This window comes from Medicago truncatula, chromosome 3, assembly GCF_003473485.1.
Source record: "Medicago truncatula cultivar Jemalong A17 chromosome 3, MtrunA17r5.0-ANR, whole genome shotgun sequence".
NCBI classification, from domain to species: Eukaryota; Viridiplantae; Streptophyta; class Magnoliopsida; order Fabales; family Fabaceae; genus Medicago; species Medicago truncatula.
In genome coordinates this window covers 24878553-24898198 of record NC_053044.1, presented here as the reverse complement: position 1 = coordinate 24898198, position 19646 = coordinate 24878553, and the positions used below count along the sequence as shown (strand labels likewise).

The following is a 19646-nucleotide window of genomic DNA, read 5'->3' as shown; positions in this document are numbered from 1 at the left end:
GGAAGTCTTGAGGCAGAGATCCTTAGCAATAACCAGAGGAGTAAGAGAAGTCCCGGGACCGGTGAAAGGCGTCTTCTCGGCTATAGGTAAACCCACTAGATCGGAGTAAGCCTCGAGAGTAGGAACCAACTGGAAGTCCGGGAAAGTGAAGCAACGGAAGCTCGGATCATAAAATTGCACTAGAGTGTGCACTAGCTTCTCATCCACATCGGTTCGGAGCAAAGTAAGCAATCCCCCATATCGGAGTCGGAACCCTGTTTGACTCTTGACCTTGAGTGCCAACTCTCTCAAACTAACCAAATCCACTTCCTTGAACTTGTAGCACTTAGTCTTCTTCATACCTGTGATTATTTACAAAAATTTCCATTTGTTTAAGCCCTTCGATGAATGCATGAAAAAATGTTTATGCATGAATGCATGTATGCATGATTGTGTTGTTAAAGAACAAAGTGGGTTGAGTTTCAAAGTAACGGGGCCACGGATGGACACGGCGTCCGGTGAACTAAGGCTTTGGATAGTAGTAACCAAGGTTCTAACACAGTTCCCAAACTGCAACCTCTCTCACATATATCATGGTAGTACAGGACGACACCCGTTCCATGATTATTTGTGAGAAGGTCTAGTTTGAGTGTAGTATCGCGTGACGACTAAAGTTTGAGACAACACTCAATTTAGCCACCGCACTACGTCCTAAAAAGGCTAGGATGGGTTTGGTAACTACGGTTCATAGCTTCGTCGAACAATTGAAAGTGAAGTGCCTAAGCATGACAACACACGCCGACAATATCACCTTCAAAATGCCTCAGCTATGTGAGATTGATCGCATAATCCAATACACGAGGCAACCCCCGGATCGAATTGTCGATTATATCTCTACCTAAACATAAGTTCACTCAGCCCGGGTATAGGACTTTTGATATTCTCACCCCACACGTCAAATGAAAATAAACAAGTATTCACATATGTAAGCAATAAAACAAAGCGTAAATATAAACTAAGGAAAACTAGGCGCGACCCGCTAAAAAGGTCCCCAGTGAAGTCGCCATTTCTGTTATCATGGTTTTGGGGTGCCAAGCCATTAATTGGACTTGAACCTTTCGACCGTTGATATCTCTCTTTTTTCTTGGGAAGGGTAAAAGGAGAAAAACCCTTAAAAAGTTCTAGATTCGGGGGTCATTTTCGCTACGGGAAGGTGTTAGGCACCCGGAACGATTATGGTACTCCATAAGAGCCGCTCTCCTAAGTTGATTTCTACGCTTTATTTTTATTGCCTACTTATTGAAAGAAAAGAAGTTTTATTTGAGTGAAGAATGGGGGGTGAGAAGAAGTAGAATTTGATTTTTATTTCGGCTTGGATGAGTTTTGACTCATTGCCTACGTACCCTTTTAAGGGATCAAAACCGTTCGTAGTTCATTCTCAAAAATGGTTTTTGTTTTTGTTGATTGATTTTAAGTTTGAAAAGAGATTTTTGAAGAATAGAGTTGAGAGGCCTCAAAGGCATAAGATTTGGAAAATGTGAGGTGGAATTAATCGTTTTGCTAAATGAAGTCTAAGCATGGTTAAAGTTCATTAAAAGTTTTACTTAAGAAAATAAAAGGGAAAAATTATTGGAGTTTTGACTCCATTTTTTATAAAAGTATTTGAAGTGAATTTATTTGCATATTTTTGGAAAAAATTGGATTTTCTCTAAGTGTTCGAAACTAAGTGTTCATCTAATCATGCAATCCTAGCCATACATCTATGCATACAATCCTAAGCATACATCTAGGGTGAGTGAGTGTGTGTCGGTGCGTCATAGTGTCCATAGTCCATATTACAAAAATTGCCTAAATACATTCTATGGCCCCTTTGCCAAGCTACAAACCAATGATAACAAATTACATCACTAAATGGATTAAAACTTGCAAAAATAAATGCTAAGCTAAAGAAAGTGGAGGAGGTAGTGAAATGCTATGAAATGTATGGCACATGAGATGAAATAGTTAGTAAAATAAAGCATAGAGTAAAAGAAATGCACAAGACAAAATAATATTGAAAAGGGAGGAAATGAAAAGAAATTAATAAAGTGTCAAAAATACGCATGAAAGTGGTTATAGAATTCTAGTACATGCATGACCCCTAATTCCTTCATTATGACAAATTTTAGAGGTCTTGTTTGGTGTCGAAATGAGGGAAAATAGGACACATTTTATGCTAGAATTTATAGCACACTTTCACAATATTTTGGCACTTCATTAACTAGTAAAAGTGCATGTTAATTGCAAAGCAAAGAGGGAAGTAAAAACACTATACACAAGCAGCAACTTGCACCCATAACCAGTGATAAATTCATCACAAAAATTGCATCTTAAGAACTCATATCACATGCCAACGTTTTCATGAGGAATATACTACTAAAATGCACAAAATTATGCCTAAGCACTCTAATTAACCAAGAAATATCACATACTCTCTTTTATCATTTTAAAACCATTGAGAAGTATCAAAAAGGCATGAAAATTCATCAAGAAATATGTGATAATTTTTGGAGATTTTATTAAGAAAATTTAAGCATGCAGAGGTTCCAGTAGCAAAGAGACAGGGTGCAGATAGCAAAAAAAAAAGCAGCAAAAACGAAAATGAAAGGCCCAAACCATAACAAGAAAATCTGGAGCATCAGGGAGCGTTAGATTGATCTGATGGCTGAGAACGAGGGAGTAAAACCGAAAATAAACCGGACCGGTTTAAATCTCTATATATATATGTGAAATCCGGTTTTTTCTCATTTGTTACTCCTCTTTCTCTTTCTTCTCTCTTTTAGAGAGAGAAGCTCCACCTTCTCTCTAACTTTCCGGTCATCTTCTCCGGTTGGCATGGCTTTTCCGGCGCGGCGGACGGCGGTGGCGCCTCCGCGCCGGAATTCGAAACTTCTCCGATTCAAATTTTTTTTACGTTTTTAAACATCCTTTTTTACGTACTACTCGAATCCGAGCTTAGATTTTTCAAAAGAGCTTTGAATCGGAGTAGATCTAAACTTGAATCTTGATGAAAAAAACTAAAAAAACGGAAAGGAAAAGAGGAAGAACGGCGGCGGTTACCTCACGATTGCGGTGACTCTTGGCTTGGCGTTGTTGCTTCGTGTTCTTCGCGTTCTTCACGTTCTTGTGGCTTCGCGTTCTTCGCGGTTGTCACGTTCTTGTTGCTTCGCGTTCTTCACGTTCTTGTTGCTTCGCGTTCTTCACGTTCTTGTGGCTTCCGTACAGATTCGGTTTTCCCTTTCTTCTTCTCGGATTCGCACACCTTTCGTGATCGTGCTTGAGTCCGGTGACGGATTCGCACTCGTATTGCGAAAGGAAACAAATCGATGATGATGATTCTCTGACGAATCTTCTGAGATTTGCGGAAACTTCAATGGATTTTGATGATTTTGTTATGAATTTGTGTGTTAGGGTTTGATGAATTTTTCTGTGTTCTTGGTGATTCTGTTTTCTTTGATCTAACAGAATGGAGAGAGAAAGTTTTGGATCTGTTTGTGATGTGGCACTGTGTGAATGGAATCCCCTGAAAAAAATCTGACACTGTTTCCCTTTTATATGCTGCCATGTGTACCTGAACCAATAAAAAAGTGACATCTGGACTGGACTAAAATTTGTGCGAAAATTTGGACCAAAATGCCCTTTGGGGCGTTTCTGCAAAAAAAATGATAATAAAAGGACTGAAATGCAATTTTTAGAAACTTTTGGACTTAAATGTAATTTTAAAAATAAAATTGGACTAAAAACAAATTTGATAAAACGTAAAGCGAAACAAAAATAAAATTGACAAAACGGACTAAAACGAACCAATGGCCTAAATGAGGTACTTCAAAGTAACCTCTCTATGCCAAAATTTTGTGTGAAATGACCAAAATGCCCCTAGGGCTAAAAATGACCTAAACAGATTCAAATTGGCTTGACACTGACTCAGATGCAAGTTTGAAATGAATTTAACAAGGTTTACTGATGAAATATTAAAAATCAATCTGAAAAGACTCAGAGACAGTCGCAAGGATGAAAATGGGTCCCACTGCAGGAAATGACCAAAATACCCTTCTGTACGACTTTTTGCAAATTTTGAAATAAACTGTAGAAGAAAGCAATGCAATGATTCAGAGACACTTTTGAATGACTTACAAGACAAGTAGAGACATTTCGAAAGGTTTTATGCAAGAAAAACATAGGTAAAATTGTGATTGAAAATACAGCGAGGCAGAGACAATTTGAACTGTGCAGTTGAAATTTGATAATTGACAAAGTTTGAAATGAAATTGGGCCCAGTATTTTTAGGTCCAAAAACAGGGTATAACATGATCGTTTTTGGAAAATAAGTGATTATGAGAGGTTTGACTAATCTGTTTTGGGATGGGGTAAACTTTATTTTTATGATAAAAATATGATAGATCTAAGTGAATGAAACGCGTAGGGAAAAACTGATTCGAAATCAGATTAACGGTTGGAATTTTATGCGCGATACGAGAAAAATTAGAAGTTCTGACCTGCACGTCGAGCATGATCTTGCGTATTCACTACTACAAAATGGTGAAAAAATGGCGCCCCTTTAATAGCGCTTATAACACTAAAGCGCTATAAATGAAAATACGGAGGCCATAAATAGCGCTTTTTCAAAAAAACGCTATATTTGCGTCATCATGGATTCATAAAATAATAGTAAATATAATTAAAAAATTCAGAATAAATCTCAGATAGCGCTTATTATAAGAAGCGCCATTTTAGGCTCAACCATAAATAGCGCTTTTAAAGCGCTGCCAAAGGTTTAATAAAGATGGCGTTTATAATATTTGAAAAGCGCTATCTATCAATTAATTCCTAACTCACACGTCTCCTGTTCGAACCCTTGTGGGAAGTTTTCTTTGTTTTTATTTTAAAAAAATTCTTTATGATAACAAAAAAGCGTTAGTTTTTTATTTTTATTTTTATGGAGAAGAGCGTTACTTTTGTTGGATGCTCAAAAAAGTAACAAAAAAACCCCTATTTTAATGGATCCTAATTAAAAACAAACATAATTTTTTTGTTTGATCAAGAAAACTAACATAATTTTTATTAAACGTACTTTTTTAATCAATTAGTATGAAAACCCAAAAACTACTTTCCTAAAAAATTTCATTAGATCGTGTGCAAGCAATTCATTCAAGAACCACCGTTTATATCAATTGAATCATTCTTCACCATCACTTGTCTCTTTCGATTCATTCCAAAACCACCACCTCTATCTCAGTCTTAGTTACAGTTCATCGTATCGCCGCTGCCGTCGACGGGTTACAGCTTTTTCGATACTCAATTCTTCATCTCAGGTATCATCTCCATTCTTTCCTTACCTCAATTTAACTCTAATATTCTTTAATTTTTTCATATTTTCATATTGATGTTTTAGGATTTTAAGATTTAAACTAAAAAATAATAATATGGGGTGAATGCTTTATCTCTTTCTTTTGGTGATTGCTCTCTAGGTGTTTATGTTTATTTCTCTATGAAATGGTTTTGTTTGTAGTTTCTTTTGTGGGGTTGTTTTATTTTGATTACTGGATTGAGTATGTTATAAAGTTTAGTTTATGTAATTGGGTATACGATGGAGTTTTGATAATTCAATTTGAGTCATGTCTTTTATATAGAAATGAGTTTTCATAAAATAATATGAGATATTGCTCACTATGTGTTTGTGTTTATGTCCCTACGTGTTTGTGTTTATGAAAAATAATATACTTATTGGTTTGATATATAATTGCTCGACTGAAAGATGTTATGCAGTTTAATGGCTTGGTAAGGTCAAACACAATCACGACATCATATTTTATTTTGTTGTTGATATCATGATGAATAGGAAGGTGGACTTGAGAAAAAGGTAAATTCTTTGGGGCTAGTATTTCTTCAAGAAGATTTTTTGTGCAATCGATTTTCTTTTATTTTGCTTAAGTGATGGAACCAAAACACAGAATTTGTAATATTATGCATTTCAGTACAATATAATAGGTAAGTGTGGTATTTATGTGCTTGTGTTATGAGCAAATTTTAGAATAACACCAAAGGACTATAGATATCAATTTTACTTGTGACTTGTTGGATATTGTTCTTAGACCCACCTTCCCCATTGTGGTCAACTTATGTATTGAGTTTCTAAAGGCTGGTAATCTTTTACTCAAGCTTTTCTTAATCTTCTTATAAGGTTTGGGTCAAGGAGAGTGAAATATAAGGTTTTGATTAGGTGTTTTCAACATGTTCTTTTTAATCTTAATTAAGCATATAGGCTGTTGGAGACTTGGAGTGTCAGAAAATATCGTTGCATGGTTTTATGCTTTAGACTAGTGTATTTATTCATAATCAAGTGCAAAGGGAATACATTTCATTGAATTGAATGTACTTCTTAACAATGAACTTACTTGAAGTTCAAGAATACAAGGGTGAGAGGTGTGGAGCATCGAAGTTGTGACCACAAAAGAAAACTACACATTCAAGCATATATGGACCACACCAACTTCCTTTCATATTCATATGCTTAATCCTAACTTGGCTCATGGTAACTTGATTCTTGTTTTATTGCTACAATTACTTATTTTATTTTTTGTAGTGTCCTCGCCAAAAAAATGGTATAAATTGTGGGTACTTTGTGATGAGGTTTATCAAAAAGATTCTCATTTCAAAACTAAATGAGATTCCAAAGTTGGTATATCTTTTTTTATATTAAAGTATAATATATGTATATAATTAAGTTTATTAAGTAACATGGTTATTTTTTATGTTATAATATATGCAGTACATTGATGGTTTCAAGTGTGTGACATACTCAAAAGATTAAATAATAGAAATCCAAGAAGAATGGTGTCGGTTCATGATCAACCTAAAAGTTATATGATTTTTTTATAATAAAGTGAGTTTAATGTTTCTAAATATATTTGCTAGAAGTGGTAGTTGTTTAAATTTATAATCTTGCTTTAATTTGTACTCATGATTAGTAGTATTTTGAAATTATCTCTAATATAATATAGTGTTATTGCTTAATGGTGTTTTGTGGTATTTATTCAGGTGGAGGAGAGTGAACGAAATTTGGAAATGAATGATGATTTGCCCGCTTGTTTTGGATAAAAATGTTGAGACGACCAAGAAGATAGATGAAGACTGCATGCTACCATAGAAGATTTTGATCTTTATGTTAACTAATTAGTTGTAACTTATATTAATGGCTATACATTATGACTTTTATTTTGTATATATGTTTAAGTTTTATTTGATAAATAATAGTCTCAATTTTAATGTGCCAAAAATATATATATTTCCCTTAGAAAAATTATATATATATTAATATTACTTTAAATTAATAAAAAACGCTATCTGTAAATAAAAAAAAATCTGACCAAAAAAAAAAATTTATTGCTTTTCCTAGCACTTTTTTCCTCCATAAAGTGCTATCTAAACCTAGTGTTACATAGCGTTTTAAAACAAAAGCGCTACTTTTTACTAGTGTATGTGTTATTTTAAACGTCTTTTAGATGGCGTTTATTATCGAAAGCGCTATCTAAAGAGAATCTTTGCTAGCGCTTATTTACAAAAAGCGCTATATAAACTTTGCTTTAGATAGCGCTTTATACAGAAAAAAAAGCGCTATATTACCTTTACCAGCGCCATTTATAGTAGCGCTAGCTAAAGCAAAAAAAAAGCGCTATATAAGCCCATTTTTGTAGTAGTGATTGGGGGCACAGACCATGCGTACCATTCTCACTTAGTCAGCACGACTGTGTGTGATGGCCGCACTACTGCGCGCAGCTATCAGGTGTCCGGAACCTCGATTTTCGCGTTTTCTCAGACTTTTAAGTATCCATATGCGTTCCAAACAACTAACCCTATCTAATTGAAGTATAATTTGAGTTTTATGAGTAGTTTAACTTGGTTTTTATGAGTAGTTTAACTTGGTTTTAAATTGAGAATGATTATGATTTTGAATCAAGTTTTAAATGAGGCGTACTTTGGGTTTTTATGGAATTAATCGAACTTTGTAAAACCGATATACTTTGAATGATTAACTGAGATGTTGAATAGTACGTAGGAATGTTTTCAATGCTAGGAAAGATCATGTGACTCTATTTCGCAAATAAAATCGAACTTAAATGACTTTAAGGAAAATAGACTAACTTTTCCGAAATTGGGTTCTTGATTTCTAAAATTTGAAAATGAATTGTATTCATGTTTATAATGATTCGATGATGAATAGGTGATTAATAAGATGAATATATGTCATGATGATTGTTGTTTATCCGTCTTTGATGAAAATGTTAAAGTGAAACGATAACGTTTCTTTAAGTTAATAATTGCTTATGTTAATGTTTGATGATTAATTTGTTGGCAATGTTTATGATGATGACTCCTTGAATGTTCATGACTTTTTGATTGTGTGGATGTAAATTCTTGATAATGCAATGAAGGATTTTGGGTGAGAATATTATATGATGGATGGATTATATAATATAATGATGTTATTGTCGCATTGTCGGGTCTTTACTTGTATGTTTATGCATTAATTGTCATGTCGAGTCTTTGGTGGATAAACATAACCAGAGGGAGTTATGTAATACGTAGTTGGAGGGGATTACGTACAGAATTTCAGTAGATTATCCCCGAATTCAAAACTTGGTACCATGTACATCTAGAAGTGTCTAGAACATTGCATACACTTGATAATTAGTGAGTTGTGCCATATTTGATTATATGAACCAGTGACAATGTGCATTTTTGAAATCTTGGTGATTTATGTGCTTGGTGAACTTTAGTGAATTTTGGGTGAATATGTGATGATGTGAATGTGTATTTGTTGCAATGTTATACTTGTATGCTTGATGCTTGAATAATTGTGGGGTTATTGCAAATGATCTCCAATTGAGTATTACTCCCTCCGGTCTTATTTATAAGAAACATTTAACTTTTTTGATTCATTGCATAAATGATGTATTTGGTCTATAATCTATACCAAGTACATTAATTACTCAATGAATCTAAAAAGTCAACTTTTTCTTATAAATAGGACCGGAGGGAGTATTAATCATGTGAAATTAATGACGTTGTTTACATTCATTTGATTATGCTATTATTTGTGGAATCTAACTCCCAGTGGTCGTTTGGTTAACCGTCTGCCTTATTCTTACGAATGGGTAGACGGTGTGCATGAATAGTTTGTTTTGCTTTGGTGAGTTGCTTGAGGATGCATGGATGCTACCTCGTCTACTGTATTTTGGTGTCATAGCCTTTAGGGCTCTAATTAGGTGTGGGTCTTTGGTGTTTACCTTTATTATGACTGTTGATGAGTTTCAAGACTATGTATTTATGATGATATATGTAGCATGATGACATGACAACTTGGAGATTTATTTTATTATTGATGAACGGTTGAGATATTTATTTCGGTGAGATGTTTTGAAAAAATTTAGTATCCATGTTTTAGGATTTAATGAGGAAGTAATATCTAAATTCTTTATATGAATGTATCATTTGCGTGTGTTATCGCTTTTAGAGTTTAAGATGTTACAGAATGCACAAGCAAAATGAATTTGTTTTCTCCACACTCTTCTTTTTACATATTTATTTCCTATTTTTAGATATTGTATTTGAAAAAAGTGTTTGAGGGGACTCGAAACCATGTTCTCTTCCTGCATTCAAACAATTAATACAAGTAGGCTAATTATTAATTATTGATATATCTTGAAACCATTTAATATATATTCCATAGAAATTTGGCACTCCCAGGAATTTAACTCAAGATCCGCCACTGGCTAAACCTGCATGTGGTAAACAAGTACTCATTTTTCAATCATAGCCAATGGTAAAAAAACACATACTTGTATAGTACACAAAAAGTTTCACTTGTGTATGCTAACCTTCCCCGGTTTTGCAATATTAAGATGATTTACCGTAATTTTGTCAAATTTATTGCGATATTATTTTGCCCCGGACTTAGTGTGTGTCTATATATATGACATTTTTTTTTCAATTAAAGAAAAAGTTTGAACAGTTATCATGACAAAGGAGTTCAACCAACAAGCAGAGATATGTGTGGAGTTAGAAACCTTGTGGCAAGCTCTGTCCAAAGATTTGATAGTAACAATACCAAAGATTATACCAAACATTGTGAAAGATGTCAAAGTGATTGAAGGCAGTGGAGGGATTGGTACCATCTTGCTTTTGACTTTCTTCTCAGGTCAGTGTTGCAAATTTTTGCTTTAGAAAAGTTGACTTATTTTTAATGCAATTTTTGTTTTATAGTATGTTACGATTGGTTTATTTGAGGTTATCAACTATATAAGCACTTGTAATTACTTGAAAGAACTTACGAAAACAACTTGACATGTTTATAATTTGTTTTTCTGCTTATTTTTATAAGCTCTCTAGAATAGATTATGAAAACAATTTAGAACTTGTGCGAAAACAATTTAATTTAATTTTATATTTTGTTATTGAAATAGCTTATACATAAGTGTTTATCAAAATATATTAAATATCTTCCAATATTTCTAACCAAATTAATTCCTCTTTGCGAGTTGAATCATAGGTCTATCTCCGGTAAGTTACCAGAAGGAGAAGATCACAGTGCTTGATGATTCTTCCCATGAAATTGGGTTGCAAGTGGTTGAAGGAGGATACTTGAATCAAGGTTTCTCATTCTACAAAACAAGTTTCAAGCTATCTACCACAGAAGAGGATAAGACAATGGTTAATGTGAAGATTTCTTATGATTATGAGTTGGAAATTGAGGAAAGTGAATTTCCAATGAAAACATTAGAATCTGCTTTACACTTTCTTAGATGCTTAGAAACAAATTTGTTGAATGATGCTTGAGCATAATGTTATTGTCTTCCAAGAATGTTTGAATGTTACTTTTATGTGCCTAATTAATGAAAAGAATAATGTTGACCTTTTGAAATTATGTTTTGTAAAGGCCTAAGGAGGATCTGTCCTATTTGGAAATGGATTCTTTGGAGTTATGAGTTTTGTTTGGAGCAAATTTTGTTTGTTGGATGAAGATCAGACGACATGTGTTTTTTAGTTATTAAATTGGATTTTAAGTACAATTTATTGTGCAACTTGGATCCTTTGTTATTATGCAGTAGCAAAAATAAGGGTGCAAATTTTCACTCTACTTGGAGATCGTCTCTGTTAGTTTAAGCATACAGCTATTTGATTTATGTCATATTGTTTGTTGTTAATAAAATTTCCAAACATATGATAAGTTTCAAAGATGGCTACTTCAATATACAAATATTTCATGATAAATTATATTTATTAGGGTCGTTTTTATGAAATTAGAGACTCGGCTCTCATAATAAAAATAAGCATCTAATAAAATAAAAACACAATTATGCGAAAAAGAAAGGATTATTGTGATTCTTTGAAATAATTTTTTAAATTGATTGATTAAGTGATTATACAGATTTGATGGTTTGATAGCATTAAATTCTTGTCCAAAAAGGAGAAATATAGTCTAAAGGATAGATGTATGTTAGATCTAGATGGTTACCGATGTTTGTGGCGGCGCGTGGCTGAGAGATGGAGGTCGAGAGGGAATGCGAGAGAGTTTGAGAAGAAAACAAAAATAACGTTGCTGTTGGAAGAAAGAAGAAACATTAATTTTTTTTTGCCTTTGATTGTGGGTGGGTATTGGTTATAATTTTTGTTGAGGTCTGTCACATAAATTAAAAAAAAAAAAAATAGATATTGACACGAAAATCAAAGCAATAAAGAAAGAAAATAAATATAATGTGATTATAATAGAGAAAGTTATCACAAAAATTATCATAAAATAGTTGTACAAATATTTTCTCTTGTAATAATGAAAGGTTAAACAATTTGGATGAGACGAGGTGGTACTTGTGATATTTCGGCTTGGGACGCATTTTATTTGGCAGTTTTCTGGATGTTAAATACCATTGGATGGGTTACTTTTTATTGGCATTGGAGCTAATTTAACTTCTTAAAAAAAAAAATTAAAATTTGCGTTACTTCTACATTTATTTTTTTTTGAAAGATACTTCTACATATTTATCCCTACATTATTTTCCATAAACGGTCATCTTAGGTATGCTGGAAATATTATTTAAATTGATTGATTTTCCCTTCCTACAACTTGATTTTGCTTACAACTTGAATTTAGAATCAAGTTAGAATTGATTATAACTTCAAGTTAGAATTTACGGTTTTTGAGTTTTTAAATTAGTTTTTAGTCTTAAATTTAATGTTTAATCGACTTCTACATTTAGATCAAAAGTAAATAATTTAGACTGAACTCATAATTAATTTATATCACTGCATAACATTTATCATTGTGGATTTCAAAATTAACTGGTTAGAGTATTGAGGTTATCATGATATCGTTACGAAGTTTTTACCGTTATTTAATAGTGACGGAATATGTAGGATACACAAGATGAGTTTTTCTCTTCTAATCGGATTTTTTCTATACACATAAAATAGAAAATGAACTAATGACCATATACTTAAGAGACCCAAATCCCTTACTACTTAGACTAATCCATTGTTGGTTCTGACGCGCACAATGTCTCCTTCCTAAATATTTCCATAAAGTAGATTAAATTTCAATAGATTACATTATCATATTTGCACTATTTGGATGATACTTTGTTATGCAATACTCCCTCCGTTTTAAAATAAAAGTAAATTTTCCTTTTTAGGTTCATTCAATTAATGATATATGTGGTCTATATTATGAATCACATACATCATTAATTGAATGAACTTAAAAAGTAAAATTTACTTATATTTTAAAACTGAGGGAGTATGCCATACTTTAAAAGTTCATCAAAATCTTATTTTTGTCTAAGTTTATTAATATGACTTGACCATAACTGTTGGCCTCTATCATAATCAACTGTACCATTTTAATTCCACCAATGATATATCTTTTCTATGGTATCAAATCCCGACAATATATCTATACCTAACTTTTATAAAACTATATAGAATCAATTTCCAATGCAACCTCTCTCCATAAAAAAAACAAAAAAGCATCTCTTGTGCTTGTAAGTCAATGACATAGTGGAAGATGCTGTTTCCAAACTTTTCTCAATATTTTTTTGGTTACATAACGTTTCTCTTAATTAATGTTAGATGATGTACGATTCTCAAATTTCTTACATATAAATCAATATCACGAGTCTTAGTTGAAACACACCTTGAAGAATCATGATAAAGGAATTCAACACCCAAACAACACTGAATGTAGGGTTAGAGGCCCTCTGGGCTGCTCAGTCCAAGGATATCACCTTAGTTGTTCCAAAGGTTCTACCAAATATTGTGAAAGATGTGCAAGTAATTGAAGGGGATGGAGGGGTTGGTACCAAACTCATCTTTAATTTTTTGCCTGGTAAGTATACCTTCTCTCTCTAGGTCACGGCCCTCGCTGGGATTTTGATTGCATCGCCTGTTTTTTAAATGCCCTAAAACATCGTTGTAAAATAATCATTAATGTCATTTATGTTAATAGCGATTTACTTCTTTCGAATTTTTCTTTTGAAAAGAATATAATATAAATATTTTAATTAATCAAATTATTATATCTTAGGTATAGCCCCAGTAAATTATCAAAGGGAGGTGATCACTGAGTATGATGAGTTATCTCATACAATTGGGCTCCAAGTGGTTGAAGGAGGCTATCTGAATCAAGGCTTGTCATACTACAAGACAACTTTCCAATTCTCAGCAATATCAGAGAATAAAACTTTGGTGAATGTGAAGATCTCTTATGATCATGAATCTGAGCTTATAGAAGAAAAAGTCAAACCTACCAAGACATCAGAGTCCACTCTATTTTATCTTGGGCAACTAGAAAAATTTCTGTTAAATGGTGCTTGATGAATTAATATTTGACATATGTACCATTTTTGTTTTGTTGAAGATTGCTTTACTATTTAAACATAGAAATAAGGACCAAGAGCAACACCTATTAGTAATTGATATGAGAATCCATTTGACCTTGACTTGATCTTCATCTCTAGTTTCATTTTCATCGACATATGATTTTTGAAAATCTATATACTCTTTAATTAGCTTGCATCTTTTTTCTATCACAAGTGATCGCCCAACTTGTCAGTGAGAAACTTTACTATGATCACAATCATAAATGAATAGAATATCGTATTAAAAGATTTTTTATAATAATAAAAAAAAATTGATTATAAATGATTTAGGGTATGTTTGTTTCAACTTTAAAAATAATAAATTTTGAGTTAAAAGGATCTAGAAATTTTAAAAAAAATCAGAAGCTTTTTCTGTTTGTTTACTATAATTTTTTTTTTGAAGATTTGAAACTTTTACACTTAAATTTCTTGTTTTTAGAAAAAATAGATTTTTAGAAAAGCTACTAGAATAGCTTTTCATTTTGAGGCAAAAAAAGCTTTTCTTGACAAAAATGGATTTTTTTTAAAAAATCGGAAACAAACACTACAAAAAAAGTGATTTTTTTTCAAAAAGATCCCAAACAAACAGGCCTTAGTATTCTCAGAAAGAATCGTTTTATGTGTGTGTGATCAAACATTATTCATTTATGTCTATGACAATAGAAGAAAGCCTCATTGTTAGTTCACACACAGACATCCACTACCAACTTTCCTTATTAAAAATTAGAGATTTCGTTTTTTTACCTTACCCATTTCTCACACACCGATTTTTTTTTTTGTTTTGAAATTTCCCCCTTTTAGATATATAATTTGAAGCCTATCAGTGATATTTTGGATCATATAATATGAGTCTTATAAAAAAATCAGAAATAGATAATCAAAGATGTTTGTCGACCATCATATATATTATCCCATGAAAACAGCATGACGATTTTTGAGATGATATAAATGGACAATAATGATCATGAAATCAAAACCACCCCAAAGAAAAAGTAAGAAAGAAAATAAAAGAATGAAAGAATAAAGAAATTGCGATAAAAATGAAGAATATTGCAAGATACTTATAGCCACATCACCAATTTATAGAATATTGCAAATGAACCAAACACATCAATTTGTAGAAAGTTATATGCATCGTGGACCACAAATTGTTGGTATAATATGGACGACAATAAAATACTTAAAATGAAAAGTTTTAACAAAAATTATGCAGTTTTATATTATACAATCCGAACAAATAGTGAACTTGTTTTCAAATTATATAGGTCAAATGCATCTAAAGGTCCTTTAAGTTTTTCGTTTTTTCCAAAGTGGTCCTTTAAGTTTCAAAAGTCCCAAACAAGTCATTTTAGTTTTTGAATCGTTTCAAACAAGTCCTATTGTATATAGCATAGTTGGTAATTGCTTCCTTGAACTCATCTTTGGTACCAAATCTGGCTCCTAACACCCACTTAAAATTAGTCACCTTTTTAGGCATGATAAATGGTGGATAATGCTCTTTGTTGCTATCATCTGAATCATCACCATCATCCTTTAAAAGGACTTGTTTGAGACGATTCAAAAACTAAAAGGACTTGTTTGGAACTTTTGAAACTTAAATGACTTGTTTGGGACTTTTGAAACTTAAAAGACCACTTTGGGAAAAACAAAAAACTTAAAAGACCTTTAGATGCATTTGACCAATTATATATTATGAAATAGTTCAGAATTTCGACGGAAGTCCGATCAACAAATCTTTGAAAGGTCAGATGATTTTTGGTTGCAAAATGACATAATGTACACGTTTTATTGACATGGATTGTCTATAAACACATTTCCTTTCTTCGATTTTCTTCATTCTAAAACTCATCTTCATCTTTGATCGTTATCGTTCCCAGTCAAAATGATTTACAAAAAGCAGCACAAGGCAATTAAAATGAAAGTAAATTACAAGATTTTGTTTGTGGAAAATGATGATCAACCTGGCAAAATTAATGATTTGGCAAAACAACTGGTCCACTAGTTTGTCAGAGTCTGTTCAAGTCTTTCAGAGGTATTAAAGTTGTTCTCTATGATTCAGTTATCTTGTTTGTTTATAAAACTAACAAATTAAGCATCAATCAATCTCATTATAACTTCTACTAATTTTTGGAGCAAGTGTCACAAAAATCTAGAATTTGATTTACCATTATTTTGGAGCATGCGTCACAAAATGACGGGTAGTCTGATTACCAAGTTCAACCAAACCAATAACTAAGTGTTATGGAACATAACAGTCTTCATTTAAATAATTTAAATCAAGAGTCTAAACTAAATCAAGTATCTTAAGCAGTTCCCTGATACCAATTCATTATAATCGGGTTTGAATTGAAACAAGCGTTCAAACATATATGAAATTATTATGAATTGTTATCGATAGAATCAATATGAAATGAAACAAGTGTTCAAACATATATGATCATGGAAAAATATAAGATTTAGAGGAAAAATACATTAAATCATAAGAAACAAAATTGACAGTAGAATTCAAACCTCTAGCCATTAAACAAAATCCTTAACTAGTGGGTTGATGATCTACATGATTAAGCTTCCACGAAAAATAACAAATCACCGTTGTGATAAACTATAAAAAAAAAAAAATCTAACCTAAAAAAAAAATTAACCTAATCTAAAACAGAACATAAAAATAGGGTTAATGGTGTACCCTTGTAATATAGGTCATTTTTTGTTTTCCCCCTGTAAATTTTTTTTTTTTATTTACCTCCAGTCATTTTTTTTTTGAAATACCCCCCTAACAGGTCATAAAAAAACGAAAAAATTCTGCAAAAAAAATATTATGACCTATTAGGGGGTATTCCAAAAAAAATAAATTTTACATGGGGGTAAATAAAAAAAAATATTTTACAGGGAGGAAAACCAAAAATGACCTATATTACAGGGGGGTAAAACACCATTAATCCATAAAAATAAAACAAATAAACGAAATATATACAAAATAAATTCAGCGATTTGCCTTGTCGAAATATCAACAATCCTTGATAACGACACCAAACACTTGATGAACAAACCGGCAAGTGCACAAAATCGAAACAAATAATAAAGTAGCAAGTTAGAATCTCCCTAAAGATTGTTGTTTAACGACACAATTAACGAAATTTAATTGATTAGAAAATCTATTAAAAAAGTTTATGGGTTGCAAGTTTTAGATTTGTCTTGCACACTGCGAGATCATGTTTGTTTGATCCAGATGATTAATAGAGATTAGGGTTTCCTTGAATCTCTTCCACCTTATTTGTTGGAATTAACTTGGTTTACTATTAATTATGGCCTCGCCATGATAAATGAAAGTTTTGATATGACCTCGTGATCTAACAATGGGATGTTCGAGTATTTGTACCTAGATAAGGGATATACTTTTTGATTTTCCCGAAAGAGGAATCATAACCCTAACAATCATACTCATATTAAATTAAATAATTTAATTATAAAATAATAAATTTACTAGAATGCAGGATAGTCATTTATATACCTTCATCTATGGATCAGGTTAACCGCTAATTGAAAAACATTATAAGTATTCATAACATATACTCCCTCCGTCCTAATTTATAAGCAAAAAACACTAATTCACACTTATTAAGAAAACTAACACTTAGTGATTTGAGGTATAATTTTTTGTGTTCTCCTTGAAATAAGTTTCATGGAAAGATGTAAAAATAATTTTCATTTGTTAAAAATTATGGAGAAAATAAAAAGGAGAACAAATTGAATGCAATTTGCATTTAATTTTACATTGGAAAAGATGATTTGTTTGAAAAAAACATAATAATAACATAAAAGTTGGTCTTTTTTGCTTATATTTTGAGACAAAGAATATGAGATTTTTTTGCTTATATTTTAGGACAGAGGGAGTACAAATTAAATCAGGAAAATTGAATTATAAACTGAATAGAAAATTTAATAATTGAATCCAACAAAAAAATAGAGGTTTATTATAGAACCCTAATCAAGAGAGGTTTAGTTACACATGGTTACAAACATCATTACAAAATAAGAGAAAAACATGCCCTAGAGAGAACAAAAGGAGGAGAAACCCTTTACCTTGAAGCTCTGATGATTAAGCCTTGTCTTGTACTGCTAAATTTCTTAATGAATAAAAAAGTATGCAACAATCTCTATTTATAGACATAGTTTCTTCTAGGTTAATATACGATTTATGGGCTTTTTCCTCGATCCAGCTTGAAAAACAAGAAATTAGTGTATTCTTCTTGCAATGAATACGCAAGGTGCACAACACCATGTGCAAGGGTGCATTACACATCCCATATGCGCAGGTGCACGTGGCTCATGCATGCGCTTGGGTGCATTACACAAGCCCTAAGGGGCAAATTCTGCAATTTTCATCCTTTTTCGAGCGTTCTTCGGTCTTGAAATGCCTTAAAACTTGGGATGAATTTTGCCCAACTTTTATTGTCTTACAAAAAATCTTATAAGAACCATTGATCTTTATTTTTTATATCCCTTGATTCTTCACGTGGTTTCTCGACTCATTCCAGTCCTATTTACAAGAGACAATTTACTTTTTAGATACATTAAATAATTTATGCATTTGGTTTAGGTTCTTGACTAGATATATACATTATTCAATGTATCTAAAAAATCAAATTTCTCTTGTAAATAGGACCGGAGGGAGTAATATTGTAAAAGAATTGAAATAAGCGAGAGTATTAAATCGTTAAGGGTATGATAAAAAAAATAACATTAATGATTTATTAGTATTGTAAAGCGGTTTATAATTTGAGATAATTTAATGCGATCTATAATTTAGGACCAAGGGAATGTACACTTAAATTGATATGAGTTTGACTCACATGAAAAAGTCATCTCATATTTTATATAAAATAAAAAGTACGTATTTTTGTGTAAAAAGAATACGTAATTAAATTTATTGTATTTCAAGTATTTAAATCGCATATTTTTTCTTTAAAATTAATATGATATATCTCCTATTTTATTATAAGTCACTTTGAGAAAAAATATTTTGGTTTATTATAAGTTGTTTATGGTACAATGCATTATTAATGATTTTTTCCCATCATACATTTTACCATTTAATACTCTCTCTTCTTTCCACTATGTTAATCTCTTTTTCTCATATTATTAATAAAGGATAATTTTGTAAAATCATTCATAATTTCTCTTTTCAAAACAAAATTAACTACATTTTTTAACATGTGTAATAATGTCAAAATATAGAGGGAGTAGAAGTTAAGTGTTCAGAGACGGTTATGACCAACATGCGCCCTCAGGGTACATAACACTTTCCATAACACTTCTTACACATTCTCTCTTAGTTCCATTACTGACTTGAGAGTTTAAGTGCTAATGGCTTGCAGGCACGTTTCGTTCCACCACGAAGACTCATCGCCACCGCACCGGAAGCCGTTACCGATTCACTGGAGCATTCTCTACCACCGTTGCGATTCAACTGTTCTCAACATACATATCATTTGGCGCTAGAAGGAGGGACCGTTCACTAAATCGCCATGGTCCAACGATACTCTACCGTAATCGTTTTCTGTTACGCATATCTCTGCTGTAATCGTTTTCAGATACACGTTCCTCCACCGTAACGGTTAACAGTTACCGCTCCTACCTTCGAAGAAATGGCCAGAATTCGCATAAGAGCGACCACGCGTCGTTCCTCCACCTCTCAAGAATCGTGTTTGATGATCCAAA

At 32.1% G+C, this 19646-nt stretch overlaps 2 protein-coding genes across 2 annotated transcripts; both read left to right on the top strand.

Moving 5' to 3' along the window:
- The first annotated feature begins 10004 nt into the window (after positions 1–10004).
- Positions 10005–11038, top strand: LOC11425260 (phytohormone-binding protein CSBP). The gene is made up of 2 exons (XM_003600131.4): positions 10005–10216; positions 10568–11038. The coding sequence occupies exons 1-2, from the start codon at positions 10036–10038 to the stop codon at positions 10852–10854; spliced, it is 468 nt and encodes a 155-aa protein (XP_003600179.2). The 5' UTR covers positions 10005–10035; the 3' UTR covers positions 10855–11038.
- Positions 11039–13195: 2157 nt separating this feature from the next.
- LOC11418550 (phytohormone-binding protein-like) lies at positions 13196–14020 on the top strand. Its single transcript, NM_001424643.1, has 2 exons — positions 13196–13396; positions 13595–14020. The coding sequence occupies exons 1-2, from the start codon at positions 13216–13218 to the stop codon at positions 13882–13884; spliced, it is 471 nt and encodes a 156-aa protein (NP_001411572.1). The 5' UTR covers positions 13196–13215; the 3' UTR covers positions 13885–14020.
- Positions 14021–19646: the final 5626 nt, after the last annotated feature.